General features: G+C 59.5%; 2 protein-coding genes across 13 annotated transcripts in view; one reads left to right on the plus strand and one right to left on the minus strand.

Moving 5' to 3' along the window:
• Positions 1 to 21,225, minus strand: part of LOC119511976 (paired box protein Pax-8) — a 71,247-nt gene that overhangs the window by 26,115 nt on the left and 23,907 nt on the right. For 2 of the 11 annotated variants that reach the window (XM_037806439.1, XM_037806431.1), the window contains exons 3-10: positions 20,595 to 20,760; positions 18,490 to 18,690; positions 17,281 to 17,369; positions 16,904 to 17,029; positions 16,575 to 16,828; positions 12,471 to 12,591; positions 11,878 to 12,081; positions 5,251 to 5,352 (exon numbers count right to left, since the gene is read on the minus strand). In XM_037806439.1, coding sequence (XP_037662367.1) covers positions 5,251 to 5,352; positions 11,878 to 12,081; positions 12,471 to 12,591; positions 16,575 to 16,828; positions 16,904 to 17,029; positions 17,281 to 17,369; positions 18,490 to 18,690; positions 20,595 to 20,760 — 1,263 coding nt within the window. Of the gene's footprint in view, positions 1 to 5,250; positions 5,353 to 11,877; positions 12,082 to 12,470; positions 12,592 to 14,152; positions 15,346 to 16,574; positions 16,829 to 16,903; positions 17,030 to 17,280; positions 17,370 to 18,489; positions 18,691 to 20,594; positions 20,761 to 21,225 lie in introns of those variants that run through there. The other 9 variants (XM_037806435.1, XM_037806433.1, XM_037806432.1 and 6 more) reach the window with 9 other exon arrangements.
• On the plus strand, positions 12,207 to 13,571 carry LOC119511978 (basic proline-rich protein-like). 2 transcript variants are annotated; one of them, XM_037806442.1, is made up of 2 exons: positions 12,207 to 12,483; positions 12,812 to 13,571. In XM_037806442.1, the coding sequence occupies exons 1-2, from the start codon at positions 12,287 to 12,289 to the stop codon at positions 13,077 to 13,079; spliced, it is 465 nt and encodes a 154-aa protein (XP_037662370.1). In that variant the 5' UTR covers positions 12,207 to 12,286; the 3' UTR covers positions 13,080 to 13,571. The 2 variants fall into 2 exon arrangements, with proteins under 2 accessions (XP_037662370.1, XP_037662371.1); XM_037806443.1 differs by having other exon boundaries at positions 12,207 to 12,462.

Here is a 21,225-nt window from a genome sequence, read left to right on the forward strand (position 1 = left end):
CTCTTGGAAGAGGCCCAGTGTTGGGTGAGCCAGCCCTGCAGGGTGGAAAACGTAGGTGCTGAGCAGACGGAAGTGTTTCCACAGGAAACAATCTGTGCCCAAGTCTTGGTGCCTTCAAGGAGCTGAAAGACATTGACGTTGGCTCCAGGACTGGGCGGGAGCGTTTGGAAAGCACCTCCGGGCGGCGGGTGGGGGCACCCCTGTGGTTGGGACGGAACCCGGCCCTGCCGTCCTTCCTGGGTGCCGTGCAGGGCGTGGACTCGGCTGGGCGAGTCGCTGCCCGATGCCCAAGGTGGGCGCAGCCTTCCTTCCTGCTGTGCCCACTGCTCCGGCTGCCTTCACATGTGGTGTGGACCCGGTGGGCCTTGAGGCCGGAAGCCGGAGACGAGTGGGTGCCCTCGGTCAGTCTGGGGTGAACCAGGAAGAGGTTTGAAGCTTCATAAGCAAAGGCCTTTTGCCTCGTCGGGGGCGCTTCTGGGGGAACGTGGGTGGGGAGTGGTGGGTGTGGAGGATGAAGACAAGACTGCCTGTCTGGAGAAAGCGAGTTCCTGAGTGTGAAGGTGTGCACACGAGGATGCACGCTTCCCACGGCCAGAGAGGACTCATCTCACAGAACGACAGACTTGGAACTCTGCAAAGCTCCAGGGGAAGATGGCTGTGCGGACATGTATTTTAGGCAACGTGGCCATTTGGGGAGATCTTAGAGTGTTCTTTGGTAATTTCTTCACCCCTTACAAGGCTCTGAGGACTAGGGATGGAAGGAGAAAAACAGAGAGGCTTATTGCCCCCAACCCTTGTTACAGGCACCAATACCCAAACCCAGAGAAATTCTCCCCACGTCCCCATAGTCCTTTGAGCAAGTCCCCGTCACGGCACTGTCTGCAAGTTCAAGGCAGGGAGCAGGTTTGGCCTCCCTAGCCCCCGAAACAGAAGTACAGTGAATGCTTTAGCATCTACATGTGACAGGAAAATGCTTTGCAAACGTGAGGAGCTGTGGTGGCGGCTGGGATTCCCAACAGCAGGGCCTGCAGTCTCTAGCGCTCCAGCACTTTCCCTTTCCTTCTGTCTGATCCCTCTGGGCTCAGCCCAGTGCTGAAGTGGTAATGACCCAATGTGCTGCCCTGTAAAACTGTCCATCTAACTCCTGGGAAATTTGCCCTAACCTGAAAGCTTGTCACGGTGGGACGCGAAGCCTTGGCAGGACTAAGGTAGGAGGTGCAGCGGCCGCTTCGGGGCCTTCTGATCTTGCTGGGTCCACCCCTTCCATGAAGGAATGGCCTGGCCAGTGCTAACCAGCCCTGGTCTCCTCGCCTGGTGCTGTCACTCAGTTGCAGGCTGGTGACCTCCCTCCGTCACCTCCCAGCTGCTGTCTTTGACTTGGCGCCTTTCTGAAATAAAGGCCGGGGTCTCTGCCTCAAACCGCTCCTGAAGAAAAGCATCTCAACACCATGCGATCCCCGTGCTCCAGGCTCTCGTTGCCCGGAGGAGAACTGGAGTAGACCGTCTAGAGCAGAACAGAAGGAGCTGCACTCTTAGGGCAGCACTTTGCGTCCGGTTTTACCTCCAGCTCGCTGCATGACCCTAGACTTCTCCTAAGGCTCCCTGGGGACGAGAGACAGTAGCTACGTAGAGGTGCTTAAATTCCTCATTCATTTCTCATCGGTCCATCTTCCTTCTACCTGTTCTGGAGCTCTGACTATCCTCCCATTTCTTATTACCTAAGTTTCAAATAAATTAATCTATGTTGCCTCCCTACCTCCCACCTGCAAAAAAAAGAAAACAAAAACAAAACAGTAACACAATATTCTCCTTGTCACTATTTTCCTGTTGTTTTCAACGAAATTTCTCAGAACATACCAATACCAGTTCCGGTTTCCTCCCACCCGCTGGCCAACTCCGTTCCTCTTGCTTGGCGTGTGCGCAGATACTGGGTGTTGGTGGTGGGAGGGAGGTGCCACTTCATCCCTCGCAGAGCCCGCCCCTCCCGTGTCCCCATCTCCTGGCTCCTTATTCCTTGGGTCTATGCTTTTCATTTCTCCTTAATTGGGTTTTCCCTCCACTTGCTCCATTAGATGTGGGAGTTTTTCAGATTTCTCCTGAGTCCGTCTGACCCAGCCCGTCCTCTTGGCTCTACCTGCTGTCCGAATGCTGATGGTGATCTCCAGCTCAGATCTTCCCACCCACATTCACGTCGGTCCTACTGGGGTCTCCCCTTAGGTGACAAACAGGCCCCTCCTCTGGCATTGCCGTGTCAGGAGCCACACGCGTGCAGAGCCTGCACTTCAGCTGCGTCTCAGCCACCTTCCACCAGCCCTCGGAGCTGCACCTCTCTGCCTTCTGCACTTCTTCAGGGCTCACAGCACACCCTCCTGCCTCGGGAAGCTTGTCTTCCCCTCTTACCTCAGATTTCATCCAAATACCACCTCCTCCGGGCAACTCCATCCTACACAGGTCAGGGCCTCTGGATGTTCTCTCGGCTTCCTTTACTTTTCTTGCATTCATCCCAATTTTAATTTTACATTTATGTGTATGATTATACGTATGAATAATGCCTGCCTTGTCCCACCAGAATGAAAGCTCCATGAGGGCAAGGCTGTGTCTGTTTTGTTCATGTTAAATTTTATTAGGTGTTCAATAAAAGTGTGAATTAACTTACAGACCCCAGCTTCTCCCATGAGACACACGTCAAACACTCATCAAACCAGGACCTTTTTACCTATTTACCTAGCCAGTAGCTTTCTGGCTGTCCCCAGAATTCAGGCATCCGTGTGTCATTATCCATTTGCCGTGTGTTTGTCGTGCACCCACCGTGTGTCAAGCGCTCTGCTGGAGTCGACGCCTACCCATACACGGCTGCCAGCCTAGGAAGTGAACCCACAGTTCCTGCTTGGGGTCAGTGCTGAGAGGGAAACAAGACGCGACGTACTGTGGTAAAGAATGAGGTGGGCCAGACAGGGAACTAGTCCGAGGTGGCGGTCAAGGGGCGCTCTCTGGGTGGCGTGTGAGCAGGTGTTAATGTCCCGTGGACCCGACCTCCCGTGTGGCAGAGCAGCACACCCCAAACCCGGCCCGCCCCTGCCACCCCCACGCCAGGAGCCCTGACAAGGCACCTCCCCACCTCCGCGGCTGGTCCCAGTCGTAAACCCAGTGCGCATGCTCGCCGAGACCCAGCTCCCTTCCCGCCCTGTCGGAGCCTGAACTTGGGGTCCCACACCCAGAGCTGCCTCCTCTTCTTCTGCAGTGGACAGTCGCCCCTGTTCCCCTTGAGGGTCAGTCTGGGAGGCTCGCACCCCCGGACGTCTTCCCTGGGGAACAAGCCAGGCACAGTCCCCACCACTGCCCGGAGCAGAGTCAGGGGCTCCTCGCCGCTGTGTCCCACAGGTTGTCTGCACTCCTTGAGGGTGACTCGGCTTCTCATCCTGGAGACCTGGATGTTTACTGTGATGCTTGGTGCAGAGTTGGCACCCCAAAAATGCTGGATGAATTAATGGAAGGAGGTAAAAGAGAGGGAGAGAGGGAGACAAGAGAAATCTGTATCCTGGCCTTGTTTCTGTTGCCACCTCCCGTGGCTTGTATTTTTATTTCTGGTATGGTGAGAGGCAGTGTAGTGTAATGGAAACAGCCCCAGATTTGAAATCGAAAGACCTGTGTCTGAACAACTCAGCACTTAGTGTGGCTATGACCCTGCACACTCTCCTTTGCTTTTCTGAGCCTCAGTCTGCTCAGCTATGAAACCTGGATGACACCAAACTCCCACAGAGGTTAAATGAGGAACAGTTCTGGTGTGAGTGGCCACACACAGCAGTAAACGAATGCATCCTTCCTTCCACAGTGCGTGAATGTAGTGGCATGCCTTATTTTAAGCCTTTTTTATGTGCCTAACACACAGTCGGTACTCAAAGAAGGTTTACTGATTTGAAGTGGAGGAATTGCCATCCCATCAACAGGGAGATCCGGATAGTGGTTAAGAGATGGACAAATAATTTTTCTATTTTTTTTCCATAAAAAAATTTCCCTAAGAACGCATTGGCGTTCCTGGGGCATTTTCTGAAAGCCCCCACCCGGGGCCATCCCCGAGTACACAAGGCCCTCCCTTTTGCAGTTCGCTTGGGTTGGGGTCAGCCTGGAACAACCTGAAGGTCTTTGGTGAGAGGCCCCAGGAGCCCTTGCCCGGGGCTTGCCCCCAGGGAAGGTGTCGTCATTAGGAGAAAACCCCAGGGCTTCAGGAGCAGGCAAGGTGGAGCGGCTGGAAGGTGGCTGGGGGACCGACTGGGGCCCGGGATTTGATTGAGAGACCCCATTATCCTCACTCTTAAAAAAATAACCGAATCTTTTCCTTTTTTATCTTGACCAATCTCATTTCACGCTCCAGAAGAGGAAGGGAGGGAGGCAGAGAGCAGTCAGGGTTCTGTATTTTCAACGCTGCATTAAGCACATCGCCACGGTAACCAGGCAGCAACAAGTGCCAGCTCAGCGGGTTCCCAGGGGTGCGGTGCTTCTCCTCCCCGCTCTGCCCGAGAGCCGGCCCACCTGTCTCAGTGCAGGGCACCCAGGGCAGTGGCTGCAGAGGTTAACCCCTGCCAGGCCACGGCCAGAAGGCTGCACCAGGCACTGGGGGTCCAGGGTCCCTGGTTCACAGCCTCCTCCAGAAGCACTGGGTCCCCAGGCCAGTCTGGGCAGTGGACATGTCTCAGTTCCACCACACCCACCCCTGGGTCCTTCCTGTAGGGTTCCCAAAAGAGTGGGACCCGCCCAAAGAAAGTCCCATTGTCCTCACTTGTCTAGACCGTAACACCGGGGTCACTTGGCTGATGATAGCACTGCAGGGAGGAAGCCCCGTGCCCGGCAGGCAGGTCCCAGGATGCCCAGAGAAGGCGGGAATGCACGGGAGCCTGGGCAGAGCGAGTGCAGGAGCCACGGGGAATGCCCTTCATCATCTTCCTCATCGCCCTCCCTGGTCATCTCTCACAGGAGGGGACAGAGGTGCCGGGGGGGCCGTCTGTGCTTGGCTCTCGGGACCCGTGAGAGAGGAGGTGGGGTTCGGAACCCAGCTCTGTCTGGGCGTCTGGGAAGGAGGGGAGCGGGGAGCGGCGAGGAGCAGGGCTGCGGTGCTTTCTCCAGCCCTGTGGCCCATTCCTGAGGGACCTCTGGGAAGCCCACGCGTGGGACATGCCTCCACTGGCCGCTGCGGAGCCACCTCTCCCACATCCCCCCTTTGCAGGCTCCCCTTCCGGCCCAGCCCGCCCTTACCTGCCACCATGCCTGTGATAGCAGAAGAGGGATAGCTGCCCTGTCCGCTGGTGGGCACATGGGGCGGGTATCCAGGCAGTGTGGGTCCCACCATCTCTCGCCCTGAAAAAACACAGCAGAGAGTCACCAGGGGCCATGGGCTCCCAGCTTCATGCCCCTCTCCCGAGGCTCGCAGCCCTCCCCCAGCCGGGCCCACCCTCTCCCAACCCCTCCTGCCCTGTCCCGGCCCCCCTGAGCCCACGTCCCTCTCTCCTGAGGGTCTCCTGAGGCTCCACCATGCAGGCAGCACTTGCCTGTGCAGTTGTGCATTGTTCACGTTCTCCAGTCATCTCGTTCATGGGAATTTTATCATACAGAGAAGGCCATGACACTGGAGGTGGCGGAGGGGGTTACATCTCCTGGTCCTTCGTCAGCTGCCCCCCAAAGTAGGCACAGCTGCCCTGAATGAATCCACTAGAAGCACATCCCCTTCAGCCCCTGGCTCTGAGGAGAACCAACAGGCCCTACAAAGGGGTGCCCCCCCACCCCGGTTTGGACCTGCAGCAGACATTGCGAGCCAATCACTCACGCTCCCCCAAATGTACACCCCTCCTCGCCTCCCGGCCCTGGAGGAAGTGTGGGGCATCTTCAGGTTACACAGGACCACAAACTGCACATCTGCTTACTCCAGTCCCCAAAAGAACCATTTTCAGCAAAACAGATGCCCATCTCTTTCTGGTCGTCTGTAATTTGGAGATGGGGGCTAACGTGTGCTGCAGCCCTGGCCTTGGAGAAGATCGGCAGCTGGGCAAGGAGCCGGTGTCCCCCGACCGGCCTGTCCTCTAGCCCCTCCCATTCCGGGGGTCCCGCGGACCCGGTGTTTCATCCACCCGAGGGCTCTGGGCTGGGTGGGCACTGCCGTGGTCTCTCGGGGCGGCCCAGGCCAGGCACCACGTCCCAGCATGTCTGCCACCCTGCCCCGGCTTGGAGGACGAATGGCTTCTTCTCTCTCCGCACCGTGGGCACTTTGGACAGAACAGCTCCACCGTGGGGCTCTCCTGTGCATCGCAGGGAGTGGCAGCCCCCGCCTCTACCCGCTCCCCATGACACCTCCGTCCTTCCCATGCAGGGAGCCGCTGGGACTCAGGCTCGGGCGCCTGTCTGGCTTCCGGCACCTTCTCCGAGTGCCTCAGACCAGCCACTACAGCCCCAAGCCTCAGTGTTAGAGGGGAAAGTAAGAGCAGCCTCACGGGCCTCTTACGCTACTCTGTCAGCTAATTTCAGGCCACAGGCAGGCACATGCTAGCAACGAGCCATCAGTGTCCGTTATTTAAAACTACAGGAAAGTTCGGTAAAACTGAACACCACCCCCATTTGCTGATTTCTAACACAGTGCCCAGCCGTGGTTGGCACCAGACCAAACAGGGCGGCGGGTTCAGTCCACCGGGCGAGCTGGAGACACGGGCGAGGGTTGGGGAGCTTTCGCAGAGAAGTGAGGGAGAGACATGCAGGCGTCTCGCGGGGTGGAACTCGAGCTGTCTGCTGAGACGGCCGTAACACTGACTCCCAGACTCGGCTTCCCAGCCCGGCCGAGGCTCCTGGAGAGACGACGACGCCCGTGCCAGGGAAGGGGCCGCGAGGAGGGCAAGAGGAGGGGGCCGGTGGCGGCCGCCCAGGCCCGGTGCTCCCCTCCTCGTCACTCCGGGGCCCCCGGCCCCGCACGCCCTGTCCCTGTCCATCCCTCACCCAGCCGCTCCCTGGGCTCCGCAGCTGCCCGTGGGGTCCCGTCTCCTGACAACCAGCCCCCGAGATCATCGGCCTTACTGCACTGTATTCCGAATTTTTAGCCCTTGTCTCCCCTCAGGCATCTGATTCTCCTCCATGTGGCAAATGTATCTGAGTCAAATGCTAGAGCAGACCCCGAAGCTTCCCCAGGGCGCAAGCCCACCTGGAGAGGGTGCCAGGCGTCCCTCGAGACGTCCCCCAACCTGGGAACCATCGACTCACAATGGTCCCACCAAACTCTTTGCTGCTTCAATCCCTTAAACATGCAGGTTCTTCCAAACAGCCACGAGCCGCGCAGCCCTCTTAGACGCGAAGGCCCGGAAGCCGCGACTGTGCCCTCTTGGCTACGCAGCTCCCTACGGCTCCTCAGCACAGGTGTGTCCTGGGGCTGCAAGTCCGTCTTTCCTGCACTCAAACACACTTCCAACACGGCCCCGATCTTAAGAAGCTGACACGGGCGCAGGTCTGTTTCCACGGCTGTAGAGAGGAGCGCTAACGGAACGCAGCAGCCCAGGAATATGGGTTCAGAGCTCACATACGGGGAGAGCCCAGGGTCAAAACCATTACTTGGAGGAATTCATGGGGTGGAAGTGAATTCAGCCAATTTTATTTGTCCCCTTTGATGTTTACCCTCTACGTGACCCCTTTTCAATTCCTTATCTTGTTCTGATAGTAAGGAGAATTTATGGCAATCTGGAAAACTCCTTGGCAGGACTAAATACAATTTTGCACAAAAGGATGGAAGTTAGTGGACGCTTTGAAGCTGTCTTCTGCTGATAAGACCCAACGCGGAGCTCCCCGAGCCACTGGGCTGCAGCCTCTGCGGCACTGTCTCGGCCAGTCGGGAGCCCAGAAGGACGTCCAGAGGGGATGGGCAGCCCACTGTCCCCCAAACCCTGTGCTTCTGCCTTCTCGGCTGGAAAGCCCCCTGGGGAGTTGCTGGGCTGGGGGAGGAAGTGACCCTTAGGGGAGATTCTGTGGAGAAGGAACTCACTCACTGGTGGGGGAGCCTGGGAAGGTTGGGGTCCTTTGGGAACCACTCAGAGGAGGGGGCCGGGCACTGGGGTCTTCAGGGGGTCACTCAGAGGATGGGGAGCCTGAGCCAATTATGGCACGAAGAGGCTCCCCTCTCTGCACCATGTCGGGGGAATAATTTCCTTCCCTTCAATCCAGCTCTCTACCCCTCGGGTGGGCTCCTGCCCCCTCCCACCGTGTCCTCAGTTCTCTCCTGGGTCCAGGCTCATGCTGCTCCTGAGGGCCAGGCTGGGGCAGGCCCCATGGTGGGAGGTTCAGGGGCTCCCGCCAGCACCCAGAGCCCAGTGTGGACACGGCCCTGCACCCCTCAGAGCCGCTGCTTCTGCACTGACCCCAACCTGCGGGACACTGATTACGTGCTTCAACTTGGCGGGCCTGGGCTGGGGGACCTGATCAGCCCCTGGGGAGGGTGGTGGGCACGGGCGACAGCGCCCTCTACAGCCCCCCGGGCCTGGGAAAGTGAGGCCGGAGGCAGGCCCCATTTCCTCACCCAAAATACCACCGTTAGGGGAGGCTTGCCGGAGGGTGTGGAGAGCCGTCTCCCGGGACGGGCATAGCGCATGCGCTGTAAACCTGCTCCAAAGTCCCCCCGCCCATCGAATGAGCCAAGATGGCGCCCATATCCTGCTTCCGCTTATGACGTGCACACTCACTATTCCTATCTGCCAATTGAGTGCATATGCGCGGCGCTAGATCATTGGTTATGAGTAGAGTACTTAAGAGTTTGCCCAAGCGAACCTCGGGGAGACAGCCCACTAGGAGCCATACCTGACGGCCACATCGAGGCTGCTCTCCCGCGAGGCACTCTGCCCCGCGTGGAAACCTGTAACAGAGAATGCTTATCTAGCTTCAGTAAAAGACTTGCTCTCGCAACCGCCGTGTGGCTCGAGTCGTGACTTCCAGCCAGGTCAGTTTGCGTGGTCTGCATCTCTCTCTCTCTCATCCCTTGTTTCTCCCCTCGCCGGCCGGGGAACAGGGGTCGAGCGGGGCGGCGCCGGACAGGAGGGAACCGCCTTTTCCCCACCCCCTTATCTTGCCCGGACACTCCCCGTTGCCGGTGCAACTCCCATCACCACCAGTGCGCATACATTGTTGCCAGACACCGTTACCGGAGCAACTCTCGCCCCTTTTCAATCAACCTCCGCGCCCTCTCAGAACCAATCCAAGCCTTTAACCTCTACAGCTACCCCGCCCTCTAAACGCCCGATATAAGCTTGTACTCTCCCCTAATAAACTCTCTTGGCTTCTTCACCCTAAAAGAACCGTGTCCCGCCTGTGCGGGTAGCTGAGCTTGTGCCTCGACTTACCAGGCCTGGGCCAGGGGACTTGATATCACCCCCTGGGGAGGGTAGTAGGTACGGGCGTGAGTGCCCTCTGCAGCCCCCCCGAGCCTGAGGAGCGAGGTCAAGGCAGCTCCCTTTTCCTCACCCAAAATGCCACTGGCAGGGGAGGCTTGCCGGAGGAAACCGCCTTTCTCCCAACTGCCCTTTCCCCACTTCCTTATCTTACCCACATACTCCCTTGTGCCAAGGCCACTTCTGCCACCGCCAGTGCGCATGCACCGTGGCCCAAACAACCCCCGCCCGCTGCAACGGCTCCTGAATCCTCTCAGAACCAATCCTAGCCCCTCTCCCTTCAATATTGCCATTTTAGGCTACTTCACCTCCTTTCCAGCCCTGCCCCTCTTACCAGCCTATATAACCTGTAATCACCCCTGAATAAATCTCTTTGGCGCATACTCCTACTGGATGAAGAGTGTTTTTGTCCTTATCGCCGCCCTCCACACCTTGCACGCCTCTCGCCGAGGACTTTGGCCACGTCCTCCGCCTCGCCCTCGCCTCCGGGAAAGAGCCCCCGCCGCCGGTACCCTTTAAGCAGCCCCGAGAGCTGAGGGCTCGGCTACCGGCCGCCACTCCCCCTAGAAGCAGTAACCCCGACCGCACGCCTGTTCCTTTTTCGCCGCCCTCCATACTTTGCACGCCCCCCGCCGGGGACCTGGCCAAGTCCCCCGCCTCGCCTTCGCCTCCGGGAAAGAGCCCCCGCCGCCGGTACCCTCCGAGCAATCCTGAGAGCTTAGGATTTAGCAACCGGCCGCCACCCCCCCCCCCCCCAGACGAATCAACTGCGACCGCACCAACCCTCGGGCTGCGCCCCACGGCCGGCCCTGCTCTCCAGCATCGCGTGGGCCTGGCTCCGGGACCCGCCAACCTGAGGAGTGGGCATGTCCACCAGAGCAGGAACTGGGGAAGTTCCCAGTGTCACCCCGATGTGACTGCACGTTCACAGGGGACCCTCGAAGCCCTAAAATGGTGGCGGTGAGGGGAGACAGTGTGGAGGTTTGGGGGCTGTGCAACTGCACTTCGTCACACAGGGGTCTGTGAGGGACACGCCAGCTCCCCCCTGCCTTGTCTCTCTCGGTCTCCTCAGCGGACCCCACCAAGCCCGCCAGGGTCCGCAGGAGCTGAGGTTCCCCGGCCCGACATGATGCGCCATCCCTACCTCGTCTCTGCAGCTCCCCTGCCCCTCCCCGGGCCGCCTCCCCAGTGACCGCCGCCCCCCAGCCCTCCCCACTCCATTTTCTCTGCCTGATGTCATTTCACTCAGCTCACAGATTCTTCTCCTTTAACCGTTTGGTCAAAACAAATGTCCCATCTCTGCTTTTGCCCTCTTGACATTTCCAACTCCAAGTCAGCGTTTTCTTTCTCACTGCAGACCCGTGAATGCTGCCCCTCTATGCACACACAGGCTTCTGGGAGTCACCTTCACCTCTGTCTCCACCTCTTCCAAGACAGGCGAGATGTGGAGATGTGAGAACGGAATTCCAGGTTCCGGGCAGACAGAAAACGTAGGGTCAGTTAGGACAGAGGTTTGATGGACTTGAATTAGCTGTCCTTGGGGTGTCTCTGGGCCAGTCCAGAACCCATGTCCAGGGGCAGGGCCCCGCCCTAAGTGGAGCAGCTCTCATCTGCTGTGTCCACCTGGCTTTGGCCAAGGCCTCATTTCAAGAGAGCTGTGCAGTCCAGCGAGTGTGGGAGCCCCCAGGCCAGAGGGGCTGTCCGACTCCGCTGCCTCCGAGCGGCCCCCAGCCCCCGCTGCTCCCTGCTCTAACGGGTGCCACTGAGGCAGAGCCACACGGAGACGGGGCCACTCTGGCTTCCTCCGCTGGCCCTGGTCTCGTTTCTTGCGGAAGCCCTTTGGATTTCTCAGACTGTTGAGGGCTTCCGCCCTCCCTGCCTCCACCACGGCCTCTTCCCGACCAAACCCCCTCAGGCCCTGGCTGCTCGGGTGGCTCCCCTCCTCGGGGACGCGGCCCCCGCCCGCCTGGGAAGGAGGCTCCGAGGCCCTCTCAGTTCCTGGTTTGCTGACGGCTGACGAGGCTCCTGACGGGGTTCCCCAGCGCCCACCCCCCCAGGTTGAGTCTCTAAGTTTATCAGATCTAAAGATGCCTGAGTGTCCTCGATGCGTGATGCCGGGGAGCTGGGTGTGGGGACAGCTGCATTAGGGGCTCAACTGGAGTAACTGTCTTCGGAAATCTGCTCCAAACACCAATGCCTGGTTCCCTCCAAAGCTTACTTTCCTGTTCTTCTTCTTCTCCAGGACCGGGGGGTCACCACTTTCCAGTGCCTGGCCTCGGGGTGCCTGCTGTCCGTGGGTCTTGGGGTGCGGCGCGGCAAGGCTGGCAGCCCCTACTTCCCTGCCGCCTGGCCCCGGCCCTGCTGCAGCGCCAGCACCTCCGAGAGCGGAGTCGGCGCCGGGCGAGCGGCCAGTAGGTCTGGCCCTGAGGACCCTCCCGCCCCGCTCCTGCCGGCGGAGACCTCCCTGTCGTACCTGAGAGCAGGGCCTGGCCCGGGAGCTGCCCGTACACGGAGGCAGCGTGGGGGAAGGCACTGAAGGGCGGGACCGAGGCGGCCGGGAGCCCGGGGCCCGCGGGCTGCAGATCCAAAAAGGCGGAGCTAGATAAAGAGGAAGGGGTGGAGCTAGCACTGGACACCTCGGGGGTTTCCTGCTTTATGGCGAAGGGTGAGTGAGGATCTGCCGGAGGAGGGAGACAACAAGGAGAGAGGGTGTGAGATGGCGATGCGGGTGCGGCGCGGCCGGGCCCAGGGAGGGGGGCGCTGGGCGGGCGAGGGGCGACGAGGAGGGAGGGGAGCGATGGCGATGTGGGGAGGGCTGGGGTGTCTCGGCTGGGTGAGGAGGGGGAGCAGCTCCTTGGCCGCTGCGTCTCCCGCGAGTGGCGATGGGGTGGCCGGAGAGAGCTCCCGCCTCTCCCTGCCATGCCGGCCGCCCGGCCCCTCGGCCCCTCGGCCCCTCGCCTCTGCAGGCCCAGGACCCCGGCGCCTTTCCCCTCGCAGCGCCGGCTCCGCCGCCCCTGCCCGGCCCACCCGCCGCTGGTTCCGGAGGCCGTGAGCTCCGGTCCGTACCTGTCACCACGGGGTACGCCTGGTGGGTCGGCAGGTTGCGTCCCAGGGGTGTGTTGGAAGGGGTCAGGGCAGCTTTCCCATCATCCAGGGGGCTGCTGAGCAGGGGCAGCGGGTAGAGGCCCTGGGGGACAAAGAGCAGTCAGCTCAAGGCCGGGGGTTAGCTCCCCCCACATCGCCTCCCTTCTCCTCTCTCCCCCCTCCCCCCTCTCCTCTCTCCTCCCCCCTTCCCCTCCCCCTTCCCCTCCCCTCTCCCCCTCCCCCTTCCCCTCCCCTCTCCCCTCTCCGCTCCCTTCTGCCCTTTCGTTCCCACTCCCTCCTGAGGAGCTTCATTTGGTCTCCAGTGTCTTCCAGCCCCAGGCTCAGGGATTCCCCTCCCAAGCCCCAGAATCCCAGAATCCAAGGCTGGCACTGATGGACGTCGAAGGACCAGGCCCTGGTGGGAAAGCTGCTCTCCTGGCCAGCCCCTCACCCTGCCTGGTCCCACAGAGTACAAGACTCACAGGGCCATGGCCTGGAGAGGAGAAGGAGCTCGTCACACGCCCAGGCCTGGGGTTCAGCCATCACCCTGAATGGCAGCACAGCGCACCCCTCACCTCTGCAGAGAGCTGACTGCAGAGCTCGGACCCCCGGCCACCGTGGGGCCTGTGACACTGAGTCTCTTACATGTTGAGCCTGAAGCCCAGAGGGTCACTGTCCCGGTCTGTGTAATGAACCAGGAATTCTGGTCCTGACCCAGTAACAACACAACACAATACATGGGGTTTCGTTTCTCCAAATCCAAGCAAGTATAAACTAGCAGGTTCAGCCTAAAGATGCTATATAGGGTTAATTCTGTCTGAAAGACTCTTTATCAAGTTCCAGACATTTTCTTCAATCAGACCTCATTTTATAACCCACCAGCCACCTCTGACATCTGAACAGCAATCCCGAGGTGCTCAGCTGAGCATCTGCAACCCCCACTATGGCCCCTCTGCCAGGGGACCAGACATGCACATGTGCACACGTACACACATGTGCACAACCCCACACACGTGTACACGCATGTGTATACACACACGTGCACGCACACACCATCATACACACACGTGCTCGTGTACACACACACCCCACACATGCACACACGTGCACAACCCCACACGTGTGTACACGCGTGTGTATACACACGTGCACGCACACATACCATCACACGCACACGTGCTCGTGTATGCACACACCCCACACATGCACACACGTACACGTGCACAACCCCACGTGTGTACACGCATGTGTATACACACACGTGCACGCACACATACCATCACACGCACACGTGCTTGTGTACACACACCCCGCACACATGCACACATGCACACAAGCGCACAACCCCACACGTGTGTACATGCATGTGTATACACACGTGCACGCACACATACCATCACACTCACACGTGCTCGTGCACACACACCCCCACACACGTGCACATCCCACACGTGCGTACACATGTGTGCGTATACACACACGTGCACACACACATACCATCACACGCACATGTGCTCGTGTACACACCCCCACATGCACACACGTACACGTGTGCACAACCCCACACGTGCGTACACACGTGCATATGCACATGTGCACACACACATACCATCACATGTACACGTGCTCGTGTACACACACACCCCACACATGCACACACGTACACACACGTGCATGCACACGCATACGCCCACGTGCATGCACACGCATACGCCCACACAGGGATCACACGCATCACAAATGCACTTTGCTAAACGTGCAAAACTGAAATCAAGGAACGCTCCGTGGTCACATGGCACCACAAAAGGTGATTGCTTTTCATGATTTCCGTCCAGCCAGGCTCTGCAAGGAGCCACAGCATTTTGCAGCTGCCGGAAACTTCTGGCAGCCTCAGACTTCCACCAGCACTTGGAGGCAGGGTGGTGTTTCTTAGAGCCTGGCTTCATGAAATTGAACAAAACACCTACTTTCTAGATGTAAGAAAAAGAGAAGTTGAAAATGTCTTATGGTTGGGTTGATTTGATGCCATAATATTTACTCAAAATCCTATAGCTGTTCTGAAATCCAGGCAATTTAGTGAGGAAAGAAAAAACTCCTGTGCACTCAAGCGACTGGGGATGATGCATGGAGCAAGTGGGAACTGGGTGTTTCCTGGAAGTGACCTTGGCGTGGAGGGTGGGGGGCCGCAATGCTCCAGAAGTGGCTGCAGCTGAGGGGCTCTCCTCTCCTTGACATCCCACCTCCGTGCTCTCACCTGTGCTCTCCCCTCAAGGCCGATGGAAGGGCTACGTGGGATTTTACACACGTGGCTCTGGGGCTGGCACAGAGCTCTTGGTAGCAGTAGATGCTCAATAAGCCGTGATCAAGGTATTGCAATGTCTGAGTTATGTGAAGGCTCGGAGCTGTCAAATTCTTGGTCTCTGTCATTGTAATATTTGTGTTCTATTGACCTGCTTCTTTGGGTGTCTGTGAAGGAGAGGCACAAGATTCGTACAGACTTCCCTTCCACATGCCTGGTAGTAAAGTGGCAACCAGGGCAAGGCCACGGGTGCTTCTGGTTCTCGCACGGATGACGACGCGTCCCGTCCAGGGTCGGGTGTGAGGCCCTCCCTCCTCTCGGACTCCTGTGCCAGCTGGGAGAGTGCGGTGCTCTCTGTCACAGCAGCAGGAAGGCGAGTGCTGCTGGCAAGAGGTGCCCCAGACGCAGCCAGGGGCCCCCAAGCGCTGGCAGGTGAAGGAACGAGTGAGGGTGGGACACGTGATGTGCTTTGCTGGGCGCCAGTGTCCTCATCGAGAGGATGATGACTTGGAGCATCCAGTGGTTTCCAAACCCCCTTTTCCAGTCTTCAAGTGAGAACTTCCACAGAAGCACAACGTACAGAACAAAGAACGACAGACCACTCAGGGTGAAACCAGGGCCCGCGGCCCGAGCCCCACCCTGGCCCTGGGTTCCTGCCACCCTCCTGGGGGGCCGGGAGCAGGTGCTGCCGGGGTCCCTGTAGACCCCTGGGAGTGGACGCACACGTGGTGCCCGGGCCCCTTGTGATCACACAGGCCCCCCAGGGCCCGAGAATGGCTCCGCGATGGAGCGGGTGCCCAGGGACCCAGCAGCAGGGATCTGCTGGCTGGTGTCCATGCGGCCACCCTGTTCTCTCCAGAGCTGTGGCTGCGCCATGCCAACTCGCTCCCGGCTTTCTCTGCACCCGTCATGCTCGCCACAGCCTAGGCTGATAAATCGCTGACACAGATTGCCTGCCCTGCTGCAGGAGTGGCCATGGGCCGGGGCTCAGCTTATGCCCAGCTTCACCAGCTCTGTCCTCCTCAGATCTTACAAGTGCATGGATCGAATGATGGCCTGAGCAAAGAGGGGTGAGCAGAACCCCCACAGAAACTCCTCAGCTGGGGGTTTGGCGGGGCTAGTCGGGGGAGGCATTGAGCCAGGAAGGGCTCGGATCTCTGTTGGGCTCTGGTGGGGCCTTGGACACCCCTGCCCACTTTTTACAGAAGCCAAACATTTTAGTCCAACCATCTGCCCTGTGTTTGGGAGCTAGAAATTCCCTTGGAACTGCAATTTACTATTCTGGGTTCCTCAGGTTGTTTGTGATACATTCATGACACCTTGACTGGGTATCTGTGATAAGCAGAGCACAAATATAGGTGCTGAGATTTGAAAACAAGTTTCAGATGCTGCTCTTATCACTGGCCCGCCGTGACACACTGTGAAGAGCTGGGAGCAGCTCACAGACATGCAGAAGCCCGGAGGGGCCACAAGCTGTCTGCGGGGCAGGGCGTCTGTGCTGAGTCTGAACAGCCGAGCAGGACTTTTCCAGGCAGAGAATGGGGAGAAGACACAGCCTGTGTGCATCTGGGATTTTACACCTGGGACTGAGCAGCCTGCTCAGGGGAGGATGCAGACTCGGGTGCTCGGAGTGGGCAGTGGAGGTGGGGCTGAAGGCGCCAGCCGGGTCCTGATGGGAAGGTCGGCGCGGAGGCCCCACAGGAGGGGCTGGGTGGGGACGGAATGCCGATGGGGGGACACGGGCGGACGGTGGCCCTCTCCGAGAGCACCAGGGGCTGGCCCCTTACCTGCTCGCCTTTGGTGTGGCCGGGGGAGGTGTAGGCCTCCGGGTAGTTCTGCCGCTCGAACGGGCACTCGAGCGGCTCCAGGTGGTGCTGGCCGAAGGCGTCCGAGCGCGGGTGCTTGCGGGGCCCGCCACCCTCCTGGGCATCGAGGCTCAGCCGACAGCTGTCCCGGTCACCTGGAGCCCCCAGGCAGGGAGAGCGCTCAGTCCCCCACCTCGCTTGCCCCTGGGTTCTGGAGCCAGGCCCACGCTGAGCGGCTGCCAAGGGAGGGGACGGCTTGGACACAAGGCACAGGGTGCTGAGCCAATGCCCCCCACCCGCCTGGCACTCACTGTCATCCATCTTCCTCTTGCCGTCACTGCCAGGCTGGGTGATGCCCAGGAGCCCGTTGATGGAGTAGGTGGAGCCCAGGGAGTCAGACTGGGGTGACTGCGGGGGCGTGACAGCCGAGCTGGGGACTGCAGGGGGAGAGGGCCATGAGGGGGCAGCCTCACAGCCCCAGCGCCCACCCTGCCTGCAGGACAGAGCTGGCAAGGCTGCAGCTGCTCCTGCCGGGGCCGTGACGGGAGGTTCTCGGGGTCGGCGCCACCTCTAAGTCCTGGGGACCTGGTCAAGGCTTCGCAGCAAGGCCATGGCTCGGCCCACATCTGGGCTCACAAGTTGCAGATGTGTGTGCTCGTGGGGGACATGCAGCACCAAGGACACTCACTCAGCGTGTGTCCTGGGCTCAGGGACTTGGTGGCCACGCAGCTCTCCATGGGGAGGTTGAATGGCTGCTGCACTTTCGTCCGGATGATTCTGTGAGGAAGAAAAAAAAGGTCCAGACCCCACTGTCCTTTTGACAGCCCCCTCGGGCACCTCAAAGGCCACCTCATGCCCCAGGGGTCCCCCTGGCGTCTGGCCCTCGTGGGGTCCGCCCCAGCCTCTCCGGGCAGCAATGCAGGTGACGCAGCTCCTCTGCTTGTCCCTCACATCCCCGTCATGCTGTCCCCAAGCTCTTGGGCTTGGCCTTCCGAGCTCTCCAGCTCTCCCCAGGACCATCCCCAGCCACCCCAGCCACCTTGTCCCTTTCTAATCCGTTCTCCCTGCCGCTGGCAGAGTGGACTTGCTGAAATGCAAGTCAGCCTCTGCTTAAATCTGTCAGGGGCTGTAGTCCAAGGCCCCGGCCCCTGGAGCACGGCCGCCCTCACTCTCCCCTTGGCTCCTCTCAGCTTCTAAGGGGTGACCTGCTAGCCACGGGCCTCTGCGTGGGCTGCTGCTTCTGCCCAGCGCGCTTTCCCCTACCTCCACCTATTCACTGCGCATTCGTCGCTTCTTGCTTGGGGGAAGCCTTTCACAGCCCCTTACCTAGCTCTTCATCACCCTCTCTTTAGGCAGGACCTAGTCTTGCACTTTTACGACGGTTTGTGGGGTTTCTTGATTAGCCTCAGTCTTCCTCATTAGACTGTAAACTCCACGAGGACGGGAGTCATGGGTCCCTGGGGCCTGGCACACGAGTGAATTATGTGGCTGAATTAATGTGCGAGTGCGAAAATGGTTAACTGGGTAGTGAATGAAGAATGGAATGACTAGGGAATGAGCCAGTGTTTGAATGAGAGCCAGGCGAGGAGTCTTGTGGCTGAGGAAATGACCAGTCCAAAGAGGTTGCTGATTGAATGAAAGGGGATGTGGTGTGTGAGGCAGGAAACTGCAGAGATGACTTCACGGGGTGGGGTCCCTGGGGGAGGGTAGTGGAGGAGGTGGGGAGGTGTGCACCTGCCTGGCTTCCCACAGCCCCTGCTCTGCCCGAGCCAGCCCTTCCCCTGGCCCCAGGGCCCACGTCCTGTGGCTGGAGGCTTCCATCAGGCCCCAGGGCCCGCATCCTGCGGCTGCCACTCCGCTCACCTGTTGGTGGAGCTCACCTGTTGGTGGAGCTCACCTGTTGATGGAGCTGACGCTGGGCACCGTGTCGTTGTCACAGACGCCCTCTGCTAGGAGCCGGTCTCGGATCTCCCATGCAAACATGGTGGGGTTCTGCCGCTTGTAGTCCCCAATCTTCTCCACCACCTTGGGGGTGGCCACCTTGGGCTTGGAGCCTCCGATCACCCCAGGCCGGATGCTGCCAGTCTCGTAGTACCTACTCCAATAGACAACCCCAGGAATTCCCAAGTAAGCAGGCGGGGGTCTCCGGGAAGGGATGTAGCCAGAGACTCTCATTTCCCCAGGAGACCTCTGGGGAGGAGGGCAAAGCCCTGGGACTGGCCTTGGACACCTGATGTGCCCAGCATGGTCGTCTCCCTTGCTTGGGTAGGTTCATGCTGTTGCCAAACCAGAACCCTCCACTGAAGTCCTCACCTGGGACCCTGACTGCCCTGTCCCTTCTGTTGAGCCTGTCTCCTGTGGCAGTGCACCTGCCCGAGTCATCTTATGGGCAGGAACCGAATCCCAGTGTACCCACTGCTTGTGAATTACAGGCTTGCAGCAGCGGTTTTCTCAATCCAGGCATTGCTCACTATTCTCCTTGGCCATCCTGGTGCTCCTCCTACCTGGATGTGAGCTGGGGTTGCCACTCTGTCCTGGCTGCTGTCCACCTTTCTCCCCACCCTGGCCCTTGGAGAAGTGACTCCCCTTCTACCCGGTCACCATGGGGCAAAGCTGGCCTCCTCACGGGCTCCAGGATCCCCACCTGGCCAGGCCCAGCACCTCAACTGAGCACTCGCCCAGGTCTCTGCTCCACCCTCCCCAGCCAGCTGCTTCGGCAGGTCAGTGGCCTGTCAGGATAACTCCCCTTCCTCTTTGTTGTGGAAACACTCAAGTCTCCTCTGCCATGAAGAAAAAGCCTGGCTCTTTAAAGCTCCACTCCCCTGTCCCCACTATCCAGAGCTCAGCACCACCCCCGTTGCCCCCAGACCCCCGAACACCACAGCCCATGCTGGGGTCTCACCCATCTCGGGGAAGCCCCACTCCCTACCCCAGTAAGGGACCACCCTATTTCTTGACAACTGCAGTCAAGAAACCAGGGTTTTCACAGACGATGACAGCTTAGGCCCCTTGACCTCATCAAGCTGTCCTGTGAGTGGAGAGGGGGTGCAGCTCCACGGAGCTGATGCAGAACCCCAAAGCCTCAGGTGAGGCACATTTCTGATGGACATAGTTTTCCAGATTAGGACACGTGGCTACGTCAGCACAGAAGACCTTGCTGATCCCAATTTCTTTTGAATCACTGGGTTAGTGATCTGCAGCCCGGGGTGAGGCACAGGTGAGAGGCAGGTGTTGATGCACAGGTGACGTGCAGGCAATAAGTGCAGGTGATGTCCAGGTGATAATGTGCAATTGATAAGTGCAACTGAGTTCTAGATGATGCAAAGGTGATGCACTGGTGATTATGTGCAGACAATAACATGCAAGTGATGACACGCAGGTGCTGTGGAGGTGATGCAGAACCAGAGCTGCCATTCTGCTCTGGAGCCTCATAGACGGCTTCTCCAGCCTCGGATTTCATAAGCATCACCTGGTCATCTTACAAACAGCCCAGCATCCAGGCCTGGCTCCCGACAGGCTGATTCTGCAGGCCCAGGCAGGGCCTTTCCCCAAGTGACCCTGGAGATTCTCTGGCAGGTGCTTGGAGAGTTTTGGCTTGAGAAGCACAAATTCAGACCTTCCTCTCGAGGGGCAAGCCCTTGGGAGCCACTTCTGACCATGTGTTCCCCCCAGTGGGTCCATTTCCCTGGGTCTCCGCAGGGGCAGCACATTTGGGAATAGGAGGTAAGATTTCCTTGCTTCAGGTGCAGAGAACACCACAGAAAATGAGAAATGGGTAAAGGAGAAAAGGGGAGTTGCAGAAACTAAAGGAAGGAGATATGGACAGAAGGGAGGTCAGGGTAAAAACAGGACTGGGAGGTCCTGGGGAAACATGAGGCCCCGAAGTGCCAGGACCCCTTGTTCAGGTCCTGGGACCAAACGGGACTGGGAGCCGGCCGCGAGTGCCGGGGGCTGCCGAGGGAAAGTGGCGGAGCGGGCCTGCGCCCGGAATTTCGTGCCTACCTGCCGAGGATCTTGCTGACGCAGCCGTGGCTGACACGGAGCTGGCGGGAGATGTCGCAGGGCCGCACGCCCTGGTGTGCCAGGTCCACGATGCGCTGCCGCACCACCTCGGGCAGGGGTCTGCCGTTCACAAAAGCCCCTCCCAGCTGGTTCAGCCCTCCGTGGCCTGGGAGGGGACAGCCGGCAGCGGGTCAGGCCCTGCAGGGAGCTGCTGCCCTCCCGCTTCCCACCTGGCCACAGCCGTGGTGACCAGTACCACAAACCCGTTGGCTTAAAAAACAGGAATTTCCCTCGGTTTTGGGAGCAGAAAGTCCAGAACCAAGGTGTCAGCAGCCCCTGCTCTCCATCACTCTCAACATAACTCACCTTGGCCTCTGCCGCTCGGCCCCTTCCCTCCCCGTGTCCCCTCCCGGCCCAGGTTCCTCTGAGGGCTCCAGCTGCACTGGGCTCAGTTCGGGCCTCGTCCTAGCAGGGTCTTCGAAGAGCCTCTGTGCAAACAAGCTCACACCCACAGCCCTTCGCATGTGCACGGGGAGCCTGACATCCCAAACAACCCCCATGTCCTTGGCTCCCCTGCCAACGGCCGGCCCTCCACAGGGAGGGAGCCACCGAGTCACAGCTTCTCAGATTT

The sequence above is a fragment of the Choloepus didactylus genome, chromosome 17, assembly GCF_015220235.1.
Source record: "Choloepus didactylus isolate mChoDid1 chromosome 17, mChoDid1.pri, whole genome shotgun sequence".
In the NCBI taxonomy this organism is placed as follows: domain Eukaryota; kingdom Metazoa; phylum Chordata; class Mammalia; order Pilosa; family Megalonychidae; genus Choloepus; species Choloepus didactylus.

Bases quoted from the DNA above. Each gene is read 5' to 3' on its own strand.
- LOC119511978 (XM_037806442.1), top strand. From the start codon at position 12,287: ATGGGGTGGCCGGAGAGAGCTCCCGCCTCTCCCTGCCATGCCGGCCGC. The intron at 12,484-12,811 runs GTACGCCTGGTG...TTTGGTCTCCAG, and splicing joins TCCGTACCTGTCACCACGGG to TGTCTTCCAGCCCCAGGCTC.